Here is a 19,670-nt window from a genome sequence, read left to right as displayed (position 1 = left end):
ATGGTCTGCAAGAAGATCAAACGCATCCATTCTTAAGGAAATCAGCCCTGAGTGCTCACTGGAAGGACAGATCCTGAAGCTGAGGCTCCAATACTTTGGCCACCTCATGAGAAGAGAAGACTCCTTAGAAAAGACCCTAATGTTGGGAAAGATGGAGGGCACAAGGAGAAGGGGACAACAGAGGAGGAGATGGTTGGACAGTGTTCTCGAAGCTACAAACATGAGTCTGACCAAACTGCGGGAGGCAGTGGAAGACAGGAGTGCCTGGCGTGCTCTGGTCCGTGGGGTCACAAAGAGTCGGACATGACTAATCGACTAAACAACAACCACTGTAAAGTTGTTTTGTTTGTTTGTTTTTGCTTCTGTTACAGGGTGGGAACCTTTTCTTTCCCTCGAGAGCCATATTAAGTCTTTTGGGTAGGGCAGAAGCTAGCAGTGGGGGGCGGGAGCAAAGCCAAAAGTGGATGGGGCCATGTCCATTTCTCTCTCTTTCTGGCATCCCCATCTCCATCCCTCCCTCCCTCTCTCTGCCCCTGCAATATGCAAGGAGTTACAAAAGCAAAAACTGAGGATCTGGCTAGAAGAAAGGCAAAGCTCTCCACCTTCCATCTTTCATATACGGACCGTCCTGTTGTACAAATGGCTGTCCCAAGAACAGTCTTCAAACGACAGCAGAGAGCCTCCACCAGGAATGTGGACAGGTAGCGCATAGTTTACATGTGATGGTGGTGCTCCATGTGGAACAATGGTACAGTTGGTGGGAAACCTGTAGAAGGACAGATGACATTTTGGGACAGCCCCATGGCTGTCATGGCAGCCATGAAGTCCTGAACTCCTCCAGACAAGGTGGCCTCAGCAGGAATGCTGACTTCCCCCACAAACCAGCATCATGGTGAAATAAAAAAATTAAGGTCTTATATATATAATAAATGTTCATAAATGTACCAAGCAAACACGTACATAAATATATAAACCACATGTCTGAAGCAGCACAGGAAAACAGCCATGAAGCCATTTTGGCTCCCAAACTGACCAAATGTTTTCTCTGCAAAGTCAAAGGAAAATGGAAAAGCCTCCCCATTGTCTTTTCCTTCACAGATCCTGTCCTAAGGGTATGTCTGTGTATGAATAGGGTGAGCCTGTGACCTGGCTCAGGAACTAAGTATTTATCATTACAAAAGACTGGCCAGGCTCCTCAGGGTATCCAATCAAGTAAGCATTAACAGGTAACCCGCCAGACAGGAGGTAAACAACGCACTCAGATTTCTGGTAAACAACGCACTCAGATTTCTGTTGTAGACCACCCCTTTCTGTGATGTATGTATGATATTTCTGGGGGTGGTCTTGGACTCCAGGGCGGGCAATTTAAAATGTCTGTATAAGGGTGGGCACACCTGGGTTCTGGGTCCTCCTCCTTCTCCTGTGTGTGAGGGGAGCACCCTGTTGCAACAGTTCAATAAAGATCAGGCTTACGAGCTGCTTTGCTTCTCAATATTCTCTGGTTGGCCTCTGTTCTCTTCTCTGACAAATGGAGAGCCTACAAAGGACTCTATAAGGGCTCTTGTGTCCCCCATAAGGGAATAAGGGCAGATTTTCATTTATTACAATGGGAATAGTTAGGACTAGGTGACAGGCCACATCTTATCAGCTCAGGAAGGGAGACTACTGTGCAGCAGAGCAAGGAACATGGAAGTATGGCGACCACAAATTAAATAAATCCCCTTCCCACTTCACACCAATTGTCTCTTCCATGAAATATTATTTTATGATGAATACAGGAACTATGAGCAACAGGAGAACTTAAAGATTATAGTAGTGTTGTTATAAGACATAGCAGATATGGTGCAGCAGAAGGAGAAATATAAACCCCGCGGAAAAGAGGGTGGGAAGTCAACAAAAATAACAAAGAAAAAATGTTTTACTATGTATTGAAATGTATGTGTTACATTTTTGGAAAACTTAATAAAAATACGATTTAAAAATTGTGTCTTCCATGGAGGTGAAATCTCTGGAGTTTGCTGCCTAACTATATACACTATGCAGATGCATCATTTGAGGGAAAACATTTATTAACTTTAATAACAAGACTTTAATAACTAAAGACTGGCAGAAGAAGAAAATTACTTAGAACTCTGTGGCTTAGAACTGCGGCAGTACAAAGCACAGTATTACATCAGTTTGCATTAATTCCAAAAGGATTGAAGTCCCAGAAAGCAACACTTAAAAGAACTCAGTGCATCTGAAATTGAATTAATTTCACACATACCCCAGGTAATTTATTCCGATACAGAAGGAAATCTTGGGCGGGGTCCCTGCATTGTTTGGGGCACTCATTCTGCCATACCAAATAATGTAGTCAAGCCCATTGAGACTGCAAGAGCTGATCAGGAACTGCTAGCGTGGTTGTTTGCCGGTAATGGAGAAGGCGCTGACACCAGCCACAGCTGGAAGGAATAACTTACGGTGTAACTGGTAAGACGTAATTAAACTAAAAGCAGATTCACTGGCAGCCTATTTTTCAAATGCTGAAAGCTTGCTTGAGAGCAGGCGCGCTGTGCCTGCAATTGCAACACACATTAACACTGGTGTGCCTTGACTTGCGAGGAACCTGAGCGCTTCCAGCATCAAGGACCGTTAAAGCAGAATGAGCAGGAATGTGGCTCATAAAACCGAGTGATGTCTAGAAAAATTTAACAAGAGGCTAGTTCAAAAGGAAATATCATTAAATCTTTAATGCGTTCTTGTTCTGCTTCAGACTCTGCTCCCTTTAGGGTTCCCCCACCCCCCACCCTCCGCTTCAGCTTCCATGAAAACTCTTAGCTGCAGTTAAGAAAAAGAAAAAAGAAAAAAGTAGGAATGTAAGCTGCCATAATCTCTCTCCGTGTTTATCTGACATGATTCCATTTTTATGCCTCGAAAGGCAAGGGGCTGTTCAGCCACTGGAAACATCAGTTTTTTTAGCTAGGGGGCAACAGATTGTATATGCATTCATGGCCATCTAGAGAAAGGCCTAAGCGAGATATAATATAGGCTCACCCAAGCCCTGGTAGAACTGGCACGTCACCACAGCGGAACTGGGCAAGGCCCATTTGCTGCATGAGCTAATTGGGATCAGAGTTTTGGGGCTACAGTGCAAGTTACACAGCAGCAGAGGGTCGTAAGAACTGGGCAAATAAAAGCCCCTGCAAACAGGCTAAAAAACAAACAAAAGAAACTATAATCCCAATTTACAAATTGAGATATCTAGCAAATAAACATTTTGCCTGGGGACCACACAAAAATACATATAACTGTCAAATTAATCTAGGAACTTGCATAGCGAGAGGTAGGGAAAAAATCGTTTTCATTAGCTGTGTCGCAAAGGCCAGGACCATTCCCCGCCCCCCCTCACATGGAGAAGAAACACTTAGAACTTTTATGTAAATATGCATTGAAAAGCACTGGAGAAATGTGAATTTCACAAGTGTACACAATTGTAATCTGGACTTTTCATGCTTCCTTGAAGAAGAAAAATCCACACCAAACAGGACAGGGCAGAGCTCATATTAAGAAACAGGATGGAACTGGGCTGCTCACCCAACCTCTGCTCAAAAGGAGAAGTGCTAAGAAGTTTAGAACTCTTCAACATAGAAATCAGATGGGTGGAAAAGGGACTACAGTGGTACCTCGGGTTACATAAGCTTCAGGTTACATACACTTCAGGTTACAGACTCCACTAACCCAGAAATAGTACCTTGGGTTAAGAACTTTGCTTCAGGATGAGAACAGAAATCGTGCAGCCACGGCGCGCCAACAGCAGGAGGCCCCATTAGCTAAAGTGGTGCTTCAAGTTAAGAACAGTTTCAGGTTAAAAACAGACCTCCAGAATGAATTAAATATGTAACCAGAGGTACCACTATATTACATATTTCCTGAGATCATAATAAAAACTATGCGATAGCATTCCTTATGAAGCATCTGTCGGTCGTTCATTCTAACTTTTATTTGAAATACTTATGGGGAGGAAATAGATACTAGAAACAGAGTGTTTCCAGGAATCCTCTGAGAGCTGGCATTCCCATTCCCACTGACTGTGATGGGTATGAGCATCCGCTGCCAAACTATGCTAGGGTTCTTCTGATATTTGAAACTGGTCTTTTCAAGACCCCATGGTGCAATCAAAATGGCTTAGTCTCCAGCTTGGCTTTGCAAACTCCAACACAACTTGGTACCCATTGAAGACCATCATGGATATAGAATACTTATATATATATATAAAGGCTGGGGAATATTAAACTTAGCGATTTATTTTGAGGCACTCCAGCTATGCTATTTGGCTCACTTCATCTTGAAGGATGAAGGCGTCCAATAAACTCACCTAGAAAGTGCCCGATGGATTCACCTAGGAAATCACATCTCCATTGTTCAGAAGCAGGTCTAATTGGCTGCATAAAGTAGATAAAAGATTCACTAGAACAATGTTAAAAATCTGGGTAACAAGGAAACAGAAGCTGGCGCCAGCAGTATCTCTTCTGATGCCCTTAAAACATTTTTCTGATTTTTATAATGTATGCAGAATCCATGGTTTTGAAGGCTGGAGCAGCCAGGGTCTCTGTAGGTTGATAGATTTAGTGACAGTCCTCTAATGGAATTACATCAGAAAACAAAATTACAAGGTATCTCCATGCTTTTGTTATTGCAGAGAAAGCTTGTTTCTTTCTTAAATAAATACACTACTGAACTGGTCTTAAGAGATCTAACAATTTGGGGAAATAACCTGCTAATGAACATAGAAAATGATAAGGGACAAGTATGCTGGAGGAGACTCTTGAGAGTCCCATGGACTGCAAGAAGATCAAACCTCTCCATTCTGAAGGAAATCAGCCCTGAGTGCTCACTGGAAGGACAGATCCTGAAGCTGAGGCTCCAATACTTTGGCCACCTCATGAGAAGAGAAGACTCCCTGGAAAAGACCCTGATGTTAGGAAAGAAGAAGAAGAAGAAGAAGAAGAAGAAGAAGAAGAAGAAGAAGAAGAAGAAGAAGAAGAAGAAGAGTAGTAGTAGTAGTAGTAGTAGTAGTAGTAGTAGTAGTAGTTTGGATTTGATATCCCGCTTTTCACTCCCTTTAAGGAGTCTCAAAGCGGCTAACATTCTCCTTTCCCTTCCTCCCCCATAACAAACACTCTGTGAGGTGAGTGGGGCTGAGAGACTTCAAAGAAGTGTGACTGGCCCAAGGTCACCCAGCAGCTGCATGTGGAGGAGTAGAGACGCGAACCCGGTTCCCCAGATTACGAGACTACCGCTCTTAACCACTACACCACACTTGTGATTGAGGGCACAAGGAGAAGGGGACGACAGAGGACAAGATGGTTGGACAGTGTTCTCAAAGCTACTAACATGAGTTTGACCAAACTGCGGGAGGCAGTGGAAGACAGAAGTGCCTGGCATGCTCTGGTCCACGGGGTCATGACGAGTTGGACATGACTAAACGAGTAAACAACAATATCTTTATTATACAAGGTTGTATTGGACATAGTTAAAAATGTTTGGGGAAAGGACATTGAGTGTGAAACAAAGGAGAAACAATAGTTAAGGACTGTGGTTCAAACCCCCATTTAAGAAGACTCAAAAGCAAAGTGTGCATACACACCCTTTGTTTTTAGTGTTGTTTTTGAAGGGGTTTGCAGGGGTTCTTTTTGTAGAGCGGGGGAGAATCTTGGTTGTTCCACGAAGCCAGTCTCATTCAGTTTAACAAGAGGGCTTAAAATATTGAACAAACCTGTCTGGAATGGCAGGCAAGCTGAAAATCAGATTTCAGCCAAGTGTGAATGGAAAATATCTAAATTATTTAATCTCTAGAAAATTAGGATTGATGAAAGATGTGCCAACTCAACCTCGTCAAAGGAAACACTGCTGGGACCACTGTCAGAAAAGTGAAGCTCTGACAGATTGTGAAGGTGCTGTCTTTTTAGGTGCCTTTAAAAAACAGGGGGCTTGCTTCAGTTGCAAACTTGTGCTAACCCTTAGACAATATGCCGTGGAAAGAAGAAAGAGAGACGAAACTAAATATTTCTGGCACCGTGTGCTAAGCTTCATGTGTTTACCAAATTTCACTAATGCAGAAAGTGAAGGTGGGTTTTTTGCTCTGTGTAACAGTGTTGCACATTGGAGTTGGACAAATCCTGACTCCTAAACTAAGATTGAGTGTCTTGGAGGGATTTGATACTTGTACAGGGTCTGTACAAGGCTACACAAGTGAAAGCAGGAGTCTGAAATGCTTTGTGGCGCCTGGGTGATTCAGACATCAAAGAGATACTGCAGACAGGTGTCTACTAAAAGCAAAATTGTGTCTCCAAGCACAAGCAGTGCAGTGTGCAGGGGCAGACAGAGCAACTGACAGCTCTAGCTTGTGATAAGAGGGAATGAATTTACAAAGCCCTCCATTCCCTGTGTTTTGGGAACAAAAGCAGTTTTACAAGAGCAAAACATATGTCTCTAAGGTTAAGGAAGATACCAAGATGGGGAGGGTAGAGGTTGGATGGACAGCTCTATTGGTCAAGCTTCTAAACAGAAGGTATGGTTTTACCCAGAAAGTGAATCCATTTTAGTCCTCCCCAGCTCAAAATCAACTTTAAATATGCCTGGTACAAACATCCCTAGACTTATTTGTCTGCAATTTGGCAGGTTTCTTATGCAGAGGCACCTCTCTCATGCCTCCAATTTCCAGACCAATTACCCATGAAACACTAGGGCAGATTCAGCAATTGCTTTTGACACACCATAAAACTGTACAGGCTGCCCTCGTGAGAAAATCATTCTAGCTATCCTTCTGCAATTTGGCAGGATGCATGCTGTCAGAAGGAGTGACCTTGCATGGAAATTTCATCCAGTTCTACCCCCAAATTAAAAAAATAAATCAAAAGTAATAGATGTTTCTCCTTTACAAAAACAGCTTTAGAAGATCCGCAACACAAAAGCCCCTGGACCTATCTGCCTGCAACTTGGCAGGCTTTATCCAGGCTGGAGGGGCCACCTGTCACCTCAAGTGAGAGATACACAGCTCACTTCAAGAAAGAGATGTGCACTTCTGGGAATGGGCCAATGTACACATTCCATACATGAGTCACATGAATCCCATAGTACAGATGACAGTGCCAATTAGCTGATTTGTCACAGAGAGGACATGGCAAAACAAATATCCCTAAATGATGCTAGTCAGTAAACCAAAAGAACGTGGAAATCTCTCAATTGTTGCAGGCCAATCTGGTCAGTGTGGAAATGATTTGTTGTTGTTGTTGTTGTTGTTGTTGTTGTTGTTGTTTAGTCGTTTAGTCGTATCCGACTCTTTGTGACCCCATGGACCAGAGCACACCAGGTACTCCTGTCTTCCACTGCCTCCCGCAGTTTGGTCAAACTCATGCTGGTAGCTTCGAGAACACTATCCAACCATCTCGTCCTCTGTCGTCCCCTTCTCCTTGTGCCCTCCATCTTTCCCAACATCAGGGTCTTTTCCAGGGAGTCTTCTCTTCTCATGAGATGGCCAAAGCACTGGAGCCTCAGCTTCATGATCTGTCCTTCTAGTGAGCACTCAGGGCTGATTTCCTTCAGAATGGAGAGGTTTGATCTTCTTGCAGTCCATGGGACTCTCAAGAGTCTCCTCCAGCACCATAGTTCAAAAGCATCAATTCTTCGGCGATCAGCCTTCTTTATGGTCCAGCTCTTAAAATGATTTAATTGTTTTCAAATCAGTCATAGTCAGCAAAATCCACCCATTGAGTTGTCCTACGGGAATTTTTATTAAGTCTTTGTGGCTTCAGTAATGAAGGAAAAATCACAAATGCCAACAGCTCACAACTAAAGCATCAGATTAAAACCTGTTTGGATAATCTCACACATGAATGTAACTCTGTCTTTAAACCAGTTTCCCCCCAAAACTGTACCTAGGAAACATGCAGAGTGTATACCCCTTACTGTTTTGGATTGTTACAAAACTCCAGGTGATTCCTTCTGGAATAAGTTAAAATGTATTACTGAACAATTTGTAATGAGTTATTTTACACAGTTTGGGAATATAAACAAATATTTTGAGCAAGCACATTATTACCTTTGGTACAATTGGAAAATACAAACATATCCCTTCTTGGCCTCCACACCGTACCCCAGAGATGTTCTCTTAATCTCTGCTCATCAGCTAAAGTTTTCTGTTGATATAATCATTCTAGCATATCTCGGTGCCTCCTGTGAGACATTTTTAGATTTAAGAACGACTTCTGAAAGCATACTGGGTGTTGTAAGAGGGAAAGCTACCACCCTAAGTAGGGCAGAATGCCTTTCCAAGACAGTATGGGAAATTGCAGTCAAATATAACTAGCAAGCTTAGGGCTAGTTAATGCATAAAGGGGTTAAGACCACAGCATGGTATTCCTAGACTCAGTTAGGTCACACCCTCTCACCTCCAGGGAAGAAGGAAGTGAAGCTTCCTTTGCTCATTCTCTTCCAGCAGGTGAAGCTGACCTGGCAACATGTCTGGGCTTGATCACTTCAAGCCCAGACCACACGTTCAGAAACATTTTTCTGTATTTTGTAAGCCCAATATTTCTGCCTGTGTTCTTTTTGCTGCTGCATGGAATAACACATGAATCTGACCTTTGGAGTTTGTAAGTAAAGCATTTTACCTTACTAATGACGTGGTCTGTTCACTGCGAGAGAGATAAAAAGGGAAAGTGCTGTAAGCAGACGAAACAGAATATAAAAGGTTTTTATTTAAAAGCTTATAATTCCCATGCTTCACTGTCACTACATATTTTGTAATTTTAAAGCTCTGTTGGGGCTCTCTTACTGGAGAATGTGTTTAGCCCCACACCTTGGATCTAGGAATCCAACCAATTCTTTTATTAACGAACTCGCATGGGATATCTATTTTCCACCCAACACAGAGCCCACCTTGTGACTCATAGCAGGAGTTTGAGTTATGAAATGGGAACAGTTTTCCCTGTCTCGTGGAAAGCTCTTAGATCATCAAGGCAATTTCTCACAATTTGCGTGACATCTTTTCTGTGAGTGAGATGTGGGGGGGAGGTACGCTTGCTGCGATTAAGCTTTTTCTTCTTCTTTGTACCTTTTCCTTCCTTTTATCTAAAATCACAGTCACCTCAGCCAACACTTCATGCTTTCTTATGTGTACTGAAAGCATAATCCAACTGAAATGAAAGAGCTGAGTCATAGGCATTGTTGCTTTCTACAGCAGTCTTGGTGGTGTGGAAATGGTGGGGTCCTGTCCCCGTCCCCCCCGTTACTAGTTCTCCTGCACTAGATGGAGATGGAAATTAACTGGCTTATTTGATGTTTAATTGTGGTGATAATTCTATACAGTGGTACCTCGGGTTAAGTACTTAATTCGTTCCAGAGGTCCGTTCTTAACCTGAAACTGTTCTTAACCTGAAGCACCACTTTAGCCAATGGGGCCTCCTGCTGCTGCCACACTGCCAAAGCACGATTTCTGTTCTCATCCTGAAGCAGAGTTCTTAACCTGAGGTACTATTTCTGGGTTAGCGGAGTCTGTAACCTGAAGTGTATGTAACCTGAAGCGTATGTAACCCGAGGTACCACTGTATTTCATTTACATACTTACTTACTTACTACTTTTATATACCACCTTTCATCCAAGGCAGTTTACAATTTGTACTACTAAAACAAACAAAAGAGCACAAACTATCAGACAATAGAGTTTTCTCACGAATGATATGCACTCTCTGGTTTGGGCTTCTCCTCTACTGCCTCCCCTCAGGGTCTTAAGAAGGTGAGGGTGGGATCACCCAAGCAATTCCTTCAGGACACTGACTGTAACTTTAGGAGGTACCGTATTTTTCGCTCTATAGAACGCACTTTTCCCCCTTCAAAAATGAAGGGGAAATGTGTGTGCATCCTATGGAGCGAAGACGCCATAGCCCCGCGACCCTCTCCCGGCTGGAGAGGTGACGCGCAGCTATGGCAGGAGCCTCATTAGCCGCGTGCCACCTCTCCAGCTGGGAGAGTGCGTGCGGGTCTAGAGAAGCCCCCCGCGACCCTCTCCTGGCTTGAGAGGTGATGCGCGGCTATGGCAGGAGCCTCTTTAGCCGCGCACCACCTCTCCAGCTGGGAGAGCGTGCGCGGGGCTAAAGAAGCCATAGAAGCTTTCCGCTGCTCCCCGACCTGCTCTTTGGGGCTGGTGGTGGGCTTCCCCCCGCCAACCCCAAAGAGCAGGTTGAAAGGAACCTGAAGCCTGGAGAGCGAGAGGGGTCGGTGCGCACCGACCCCTCTCACTGTCCAGGCTTCCAAGGTAGCCGCCTGAAGGCGACTGAACGCACCTTAAATGGCACCTTGTTTTAGAGGGAGAAAACAAAAGGGGGGAAATTCTCCCCCTCTCTGCGCAGCGCCTCCTGCCGCTTCGCTGAAGGGGCACTGGGCAGAGAGGGGGAGATTTTTTTTTTTCTTGTTCTCCCCCCTCTAAAACAAGGTGCGTCCTATTGTCCGGTGCGTCCTATGGTGCGAAAAATACGGTAATTGTATCTATGCTGCCTGATTCCTCTTATGCATTCCCTTAAAAAGGTAAAGGACCCCTGACAGTTAAGTCCAGTCGCGAACGACTGGGGTTGCGCGCTCATCTTGCTCTATAGGCCGAGGGAGCTGGCATTTGTCCGCAGACAGTTTTTCCGGGTCATGTGGCCAGCATGACTAAGCCGCTTCTGGCGAAACCAGAGCAGCGCATGGAAACGCCGTTTACCTTCCCGCTGGAGTGGTACCTATTTATCTACTTGCACTTCGACGTGCAAGGTTGACTGGTTCTTATTAATCCATTCTTCTTCTTTGAAGAACTGGAAGCAGAGGGAGCATGAAGATGGATTTGAAGGCTGGATTGCCACGTGACTGACATTTGTGGCAACCCCTAAAGAGAAGGAGACCTGAGTAGGGAGGGGCGGGGCCTGAGCACAACCCCACATTTTGCACAACGTCTTGGGGAAGGGCAATGGAGCTATGCACACTTGCAGCAGTTAGGGGATTTCCAATATCTTTCATGACTCACTGCTGCTCCCTAGGAATACCAGAAGCACAATAAACTGCGCAAAAATTAGCATGCGTACACACACACACACACACACACACACCACACAAGAGTCCACCATTTGAATGCAGGTTCCTAGTGCTGAATATGAATTAAATTGACCGAGAAGCATTATATGATATAAATCTTAGTAGTAGTAGTAATAATACATTAGCACAGAGTGTATGTGTCATCCTGGCACAGAGCTACAGAGGTGGCTATTCATTGCACAAGTCAGCTTCAAGTCAGCCTGTGGAATTCGCAACACAAATCCCAGCAGGCATGGGGCCGTAACCTGAGCAGAGCCACTTACTTCACTCATTCTGTGCATTAATAGAAGCCTCACTCACACCAGCCAGTCTAGTCATCTAACCCCCTGATATATCTCAACAGCTGTAGGTATGGCTGGCAGCCTGTCTTTCCCAGCCCCCAACTTGCTCCACTTTGGCATCGCAGGGCTGACATTTCAAAATGCTTTCAGACACCAAGACTTTGGAACACTCCTCAGATATAACTCAGTCTTCCTTGCCATTGGCAGCTGACAATCCAGAAGTAAGCAGTAGCCACAGCACTAACTAAGCATCTAGGCATAAGTTTTCCAAGCATGGCTGAAGGCAAGACTTGCAAAGTCCGGGTGACTTTTGCTATTATTTTGATAGGCATCGCTTTAATGTTTACAGCCGTAGTGACAGATCACTGGGCTGTGCTGAGTCCTAAGGTGGAGGAGTACAATGCTACTTGCGAGGCGGCTCACTTTGGACTATGGCGGATCTGTACAAAGCGGATCTTCATGAAAGAAAATGAGACGGACAAGGAGAAGGGTTGTGGGCCAATAAGCCTGCCAGGAGGTATGTGTCTCTGTTCACTAAATAACCACCTTGACAAAGCATTGTAGACTATATTACAACATCGATCCAGATACGTTTTAGAAAGTTAAACAGCGTTCTGGGGAAATGGAATCAGAACCACCTCTTTTCTTTCCAAATTAGCCCAGTCATTCTCTTCATGCTTCCTTGAAATTCAGTCTGCTGCTTTGGCATATATTGTATAAATCCTTACTCCCATGCTCCCTTTATTTTTGTAAAGCACTATGAGGTTATTTACAATCTAGCGGTGTATAAATTTTTATTAAACAAACAAACAAATTGCAAAGGGAAATCAGTAGGGGAGGCAGAAGATAAGAGATATTTTCTCCTGGTTCTTTGGTAGTATGAATTCAGTGAATCTAGTCTTACAGAGCTGGCATAAATCCTTATTCAAAAGATTATAACAAGGGCTTGGTCTCCGTAAAAACTCCAGTATATCAAACCCAGCACGGGAGACGAAGAACGATGTCAAAGGTACAAAGTTAACCTATACTTAGAAGTTAACATCAATAAGTTTGATTACATAGCAGGAAAACACAGGGCCATAAGCCATGGATCATTTCACTGCAGGATAACCATTCAATTTAACAAGCAAAACTTAACTGCATCGCTGGAAATAATTGCAGTGAACTCCATACATGCTTCTGAATGCATGATTGTAGAGAGCATCATGGATACAAAACATAAACAGTAGTATAGCCATCAACTTTTAGTGATGATTTTAATGTTTTGAATTTTTTGGAAACCGCTTAGAGGTTTTAGAACCAGCAAGTGGTATACACATTTTGTTAAAGAAATAAAAAGTTCATATATTGCTACTCTTGACTTGCCTTCTCAAGACGGACAACAAGCTTGGTCAATGCATTCATGTGGAACAGGAAATTGTGGAAGCAGCCTCTTCTCCCTGCTCCCACATGCATTTGTCCATGTTCTGAATAGTTTCTACATATGTTCAATGGTTACGTGCATAGAAATGTTGTGTGGTCGTATGTAGAAGCTGGTGTCTGCATTCCTTTGTTGTGTGGGTTCTGTCTGAATCTTTTATGTTTGGCTTATGTCAAAGATGGAGTTGTTTCATACAGGTTTCAAGGCTGGCATTGGACCCTTTACTGAATGACTTTTGTTGAAAGAAAACACGGGCATGCAGTCCTGTTAGTTCTCCTGGAGCTCTCAGTTGCTTTTAACATCATCTGCCCTGGTATCTTCTTCTGGAGAGGAGTGGGAGGCACTGTTTGACAGTGATTCCATTCCTACTCAGGTGGCCATTTCCAGAAGATGATCCTGGGAGATCACTGCTCAACCCTTTGGCAGTTGCTACGTCCTATTCTTTCTGTTTAATATCTATATGCAACCAGAGGGAGAAGTCATCCAGAGACTTAGCCTAGGTGTCACCAGTGCGTGGAGGTCACCCATTCTTATCTCTTTTTCACAAGGTATGGCTGTGCATGAGTGTGGTAATGAACTGGGTGAGGACCATCAAACCAAGACTCAATCCAGGTTGATGCTTTACCCACCCAGGTGAACAATGTTCAGCCTCTTCTAGATGGGAGTTGTGCTTCCTCTAAAGCAGGGTTTCCTAAACTTGGGTCTCCAGCAGTTCTTGGACTACAGCTCCCATCTTCCCTAGCTAGCAGGACCAGTGGTCAGGGATGATGGGAACTGTAGTCCAAAAACCGCTGAAGATCCATGTTTGGGAAACCCAGCTCTAAAGCACAGGTAGGGAACCTCCACTCCACAATCCAAACTTGGTCCACCAATTTTGCTTCTGAGGCCATTTTCTCCAAACTATGTCCACCTATTCCACCCCTGACATCGTATGTTGGGCAGGTAGATATGGAGTCCCCAAAGAAAGCAGGATTGGACATCAGCTGCAAACTTTGACAGGCCAATCACCTGACATCATTATGACATCAAGGTGCTGCCCACATGTCAAATTTGGCCCATGAGGTGGGGTGCGGAGATAAATATCTAGCTCACTGGGCCAAAAGTGTTCCCCCCTCCTGCCATTAATAGTTTGATATCAGGTTACCCGAAAGACCTCCTCCTGTAGGTAGAAGTTTAAATATCCTCTTTGAAAGCCCTGCTCTGGGTGTCCTCACTGAATTAAGTAGTGGCACCTGGTTATTCTTGGAACAGCCTTGCCAGGAAAGCTCACCTAGCCATACTTCAGTGGTCTTTTCAGCAACTTCCTAGTCACCCACACATTGTAAATAACTTGCAACTTCTGCTTTTGCTTTTAAATTATGGGGTTATGGTGAATTCCATCATGTTGCGTTTATGTACCCCCTCACCATTCTAAAAGTTTTATGTTTTACTTTACTTTTTTATTATTATTCACTGTAAGTCACCCAGAGAACTGGGCAACATACAAATGCCATTGATAAATAAGGCTTCCACTCCCTTTGTGCCTTTGTGAATTCATTTTCTCAATTCGCTGTCTGGAAGGAATGAAGGGCTCTCTAATGTTCAGCTGCATCTGAGCAGCGGTGTCAAAGCAGAATGAATATAGATGCTATGGTTTCTGGAAACAGGGGCCAAGGAAGCATTGCCCCTGTGGCAGTCTGTGCATGATGGGAAACGATACCATGCTATGGGAAAATATTGTGAAAAGAGAAGCCTAGGAATTTGGGAGTGCGTCAGGAAGTGGGATTTTCAAGCACTGGGTAAGGCGATTGCATGCAAAGGAAAAGCTTCCTTTTCCTTTCATGGAAGTGTAGGAAAGATTATTTCAGCAGGTGTGTGTATCTTTTACCCATGCATCACAAGCTGCTACACCTGCCAAGACTCCCTCTCCTACACAACTATAAAAGGTGCCAAAGCTCTGTCTTCCTTCTGCATCAGGGATTGTAAAGTGTTTTGCTCAGGGCCATGACAACACAGATGCAGGCCTTTACATAGCCTCTTGAAATTTGGAACATGTGATCCAATGCTCCTTTTGAAACTGAACAGCACCTTGCGGAGATAGCTGTGACAAAAACAAGAAGCAAAACTCTGGCAGGGATCACCACGCTGCTCCCTCTGCCCTGCCTGCCTGCCTGCCTTCTTTGGAGCCCAGCCATAGACATTGATATGTTAGCCTTTCAGTAAAATAACCATCATTACATAGAGTACCTATCATCTTGTTTCGTTCAGTAATTCTGACCACGGTTTGCATTGCCTTGGGAGGCAGGTAACGCACATCCTATCAATGCGAGATGTTTATAATTCTGGCAAAATGTATAGATCCAAGGCACACTCTCCTTTGAAATGTTGTGGCATTCATCATATGAAATTTATTGGTGGGTTTATTATTTATTGCTTTTATAACCTGCTTTCGTGAAAGGGCCCCAGGGAACAACCATTTTGCGTGCATTCAAAGCACGCATGTCTGTGCATGGGCAGGCTGTTTTCAGAAATGGAAGAGGGTGGAACAGGTGTGGAACAGGGCAGGGCGCAGTGGGCTTATGTGCGCTCCACCAACACACGCAATGACCCAGAACGCAACCCCTGTGCAGATCGAGGGTTGCCTGTACATATAACATTAAAACAATAGCTAACAATATCCTTAAAGGCTAAAACATGTATAACACAACCCAGATATAGATATAGATTATAGATAATAGATATATAGATATAGATATAGATATAGATATAGATATAGATATAGATATAGATATAGATATAGATATAGATATAGATATAGATATAGATATAGATATAGATATAGATATAGCAGTCGAGATGGCTGCAGGTAAACAAGCAAAACAAACCCTACCATTACAACACCAAACCTCGGCCTTCCCAAAAGCCTACTAAGAGATGCATTTTAATTAGTCAACAAAATGCCAGTAATGTTGCTGAATGATTCACCTGAGAGGCAAGGTGCCACCACAGAGAAGGCCCTATCACGCCCCCTAGTCCTTACTCACTAGCAGGGTGAGGTCATCTGCTGATCTTAATGCCTGGGCGGGTTGATTCAGGGGGAGGCATTCATTCAAGTATTCTGGACCAAGTAAGTCATCACACTTACCTTGAACCAGACCCAGAAGATAATTGCCAACTGGCACAATTCCTTTAAAACAAACTTCTCTTTCCCTACTAGTGCAGGCATAGGCAGCCGATTCAAAACTTCCGGCTCAACTTTCTGCTCCATCAATTGACACACCCTCCTTCCCAGCTTATATCTGATGCCTTTTTATGGTCTTTCTTGCCAGGTTTAGAACTGGTCTGGGTGTTGCTGTTTTTAGTATTACTACCATTAACATTACTGACCCAGCATCTGACTCAGGCTCCAGTCCTGTGGTGTGATTTCTAAAACCTAGAAATTTGTGCCTGAGAATGAGCTAGAGATGCTGGCTTGGGGGAATATCCCACAGCACCTCTTCCTTCTTCTATCGAACTTACGGAGACTACAGCTGGCCTCCAGGAACAAAAGTTCTTACACAGAAATTGACTAATCCATTATTTGCTTAAAATCTGAAGGAGACGGCAGCTCCTTACATGCCAGAAGAAAAAGGGACAGTCAAACAAAACAGCCCCTTGCAAGTTGCCCGTGTTACCCACTGGCCTGCCAACCATGCTAATTCATAGCACTCATCAACATGTGCCGAGTGGAGGATTAAATATCACCCACACTAAGAGTGCTTCTTTATAAACTAGATCCCCCCATCATACTATTCTGGAACACTACAGTCACATGGTATTGTACAGCAACGCAATGGGTTTTTTTAAAGCTATTGTTACTATTTTACAATTACAAATATTCAACACGGCCTAGGACCCTCGTACCTACGGGACTGCCTCTCCTGGTATGCCCCACGGAGGACCTTAAGGTCCACAAATAACAACACTTCAGAGGTCCCGAGCCGCAAGGTGGTTAGATTGATCTCAACTAGGGCCAGGGCCTTTTCAGTACTGGCCCCGACTTGGTGGAACGCTCTGTCACAAGAGACTAGGGCTCTGCGGGACTTGACATCTTTCCGCAGGGCCTGCAAGACAGAGCTGTTCCGCCTGGCCTTTGGTTTGGACTCAGTCTGACCCTTATGTTTCCCTCCCCTTGTGGGTTTGATTTATGGGCTACTCTTAAAATGAGGCTGCATTTTAAATTGTATTTTAACCCTTATTTTAATAAACTGGTTGTTGGGGTTGGTTTTGGGTTTTTTTGTTTGTTTCCCCCGCTGTTGTGTTTTATTATAATTTTATTGGTGTTAGCCGCCCTGAGCCCAGCTCTGGCCGGGGAGAGCGGGGTATAAATAAAAAGTTGTTGTTGTTGTTGTTGTTAACAACACAAATTCCAGACACAAAGATCTTCATAGATGAGGCGGAATCTCACAGGGTGGGTGCCCCGCCTACTCCTGCCACAAGAGAAAGAGAAACCATAGCAGCGGCTTGTGGCGAGAGCTCACAAGCGCTCTGCAAGATCTCACTGGAAGCCACTGCTTCTGCACGACCCCGGTTAGCGAGGCTTTGGCAGGGTGGCAGCGCCGCAGGGTTTGGGGCGGAGGGGTGGAGGCAGGGGCAGCACATTCCTGTTCTGCCTCTGGTGAAGTGGGATGGGCCACACCCAATATAAGAGCACAGCAGTTCCTTTCAGACTATTTCAATTGCTAGTTCCACGGAAGGGAAAAGAGAGCTGCAGTAAAACATATTTTGTCAAAGCTGAGCACGTTACTGAAGCTGGCATTGCATTACGAAATAAATCAAAGTAGAGACAACTGTTTCATTAGGATCTAATAACCTAGCAACAACAAGCACAAAAACACACAACCTTGTTTAAAACAACCAACCTTTTGCCTGGAATTATGTGGCCTCTCTAATGTGACCAGGGACTGGTAGGAACTTAAAAAAAAAAACACAACTGTTGAGATAATTGCATGGTTTCCTATTCATGTTTTAACATTGCCTTTTCCATTGTTTGTACGCCTCTGATTAGCGAGAGAAAGCCAGTCAGAAGACAAATTGAAAGCTTGCAATTTGCTGGCTGGAGAGCTAACAGATGATTGCAAAGCTTTCAGCACTTTAATTTAATTTTGCAAAGCACTAGATGCCTTGATAGCACTATAAAAATAATAAAGGATAATCACTGGGAGTAATAAATTACTGCGTCTGCCATTCAGAAGAAATGCGAGAATTTCTGAGAGTCTCAGATGGCAGGAAGCGGGGGGGACGGGGGACCCAGAGTGGTTATTTACAACCCAGTTTAGTAAAATCCCAAGAATGCCCATCAAATCTCTCTACAGACATGCCTCCACCCCCCAGTCTCAGTTAGGCACCATAAATTCTAGTCACACTGCTCTGACTTAACTCACAATCTCTATAATTGTCTATTTGTTTGCTGTGCACATTTGAAAGGCAGCAGAGGGGTGTGTATAGCTCAGCTATGTTCTATCTATGCTGGCATATGCTGACATCCATCACCGGCAGCAAATACACTTGGGCTGCACTGGTTATGAATCTGTTTTATTAAGACAGCTGGTTATTTATGGGCTTTAAATTTAACCAGCAACGTGCAGCGGAGGTAGGTCCATGTGCTTTACCCAAGCTCGCTTTTTGCAGAAAGGGAAAAAGAAAGGACCTATATTTCAGGTAGGCTTTAAGCAAGTGGGTGGTGCTGTGGGTTAAACCACAGAGCCTAGGATTTGCTGATCAGAAGGTTGGCGGTTCGAATCCCCACAACGGGGTGAGCTCCCGTTGCTCGGTCCCTGCTCCTGCCAACCTAGCAGTTCGAAAGCACATCAAAGTGCAAGTAGATAAATAGGTACCGCTTCGGCAGGAAGGTAAACGGCGTTTCCGTGCGCTGCTCTGGTTCACCAGAAGCGGCTTAGTCATGGTGGCCACATGACCCGGAAGCTGTACGCCGGCTCCCTCGGCCAATAAAGCGAGATGAGCGCCGCAACCCCAGAGTTGGTCACGACTGGACCTAATGGTCAGGGGTCCCTTTACCTTTACGCTGAATTGTGATGGCAAACCAAGCCACTAACAGTACAGTGGTACCTCCGGTTATGAACGCTTCAGGTTATGAGCTCCGCTAACCCGGAAGTAGCTGCTCCTGGCTGCAAACATTGCCCCAGGATGCGACCAAAAATCACGCGCTGGAGGTGTGCGTGCAGTGGGAGGCCTCATTAGCAAAAGCACGCCTCAGGATAAGAACGGTTTCAGCTTAAGAATGTACTTCCAGAACGAATTAAGTTCGTAACCAGAGGTACCACTGTATATTGTAAACATGATCTAACAGTAACTTAACCAAGGCCCATCAATATGCATTTTAATAGCAAAGCAAGCCACTTAACAGGAAATAAGAGTGTCTTTTAAGAAGGCAACACTCCTTCTCATAGAGAAACTTAATTAAGAAACAATGCAGTTTGTCATCTTGAAATTGCTAGGACGTCCCTATTTTCATTAGAGAACTATGGGGCTGTGCCTATTTTCATCAGACAAACATTGGAGGGTATGCTACTACAGTATTACTAGCAGTAGTAATATAAAAGGTAAAGGTACCCCTGCCCGTACGGGCCAGTCTTGCCAGACTCTAGGGTTGTGCGCTCATCTCACTCTATAGGCCGGGAGCCAGCGCTGTCCGCAGACACTTCCGGGTCACGTGGCCAGCGTGACAAGCTGCATCTGGCGAGCCAGCGCAGCACACGGAACGCCGTTTACCTTCCCGCTGGTAAGCGGTCCCTATTTATCTACTTGCACCCGAAGGTGCTTTCAAACTGCTAGGTTGGCAGGCGCTGGGACCGAACGACGGGAGCACACCCCGCTGCGGG

The 19,670-nt window shown here is 44.5% G+C and overlaps 1 protein-coding gene across 1 annotated transcript in view; it reads left to right on the top strand.

Moving 5' to 3' along the window:
* Positions 1-11,535: 11,535 nt before the first annotated feature.
* Positions 11,536-19,670, top strand: part of CACNG1 (calcium voltage-gated channel auxiliary subunit gamma 1) — a 28,107-nt gene continuing 19,972 nt past the window's right edge. Inside the window, exon 1 of the mRNA XM_028713055.2 lies at positions 11,536-11,907. Within this exon, the coding sequence (XP_028568888.1) occupies positions 11,664-11,907 (244 nt within the window). The 5' untranslated portion in view covers positions 11,536-11,663. The remainder of the gene's footprint in view (positions 11,908-19,670) is intronic.

The sequence above is a fragment of the Podarcis muralis genome, chromosome 2, assembly GCF_964188315.1.
Source record: "Podarcis muralis chromosome 2, rPodMur119.hap1.1, whole genome shotgun sequence".
Classification (NCBI taxonomy): domain Eukaryota; kingdom Metazoa; phylum Chordata; class Lepidosauria; order Squamata; family Lacertidae; genus Podarcis; species Podarcis muralis.
The sequence above is the reverse complement of the archived record's forward strand: the minus strand, read 5'-3'. Positions and strand labels throughout refer to the sequence as shown.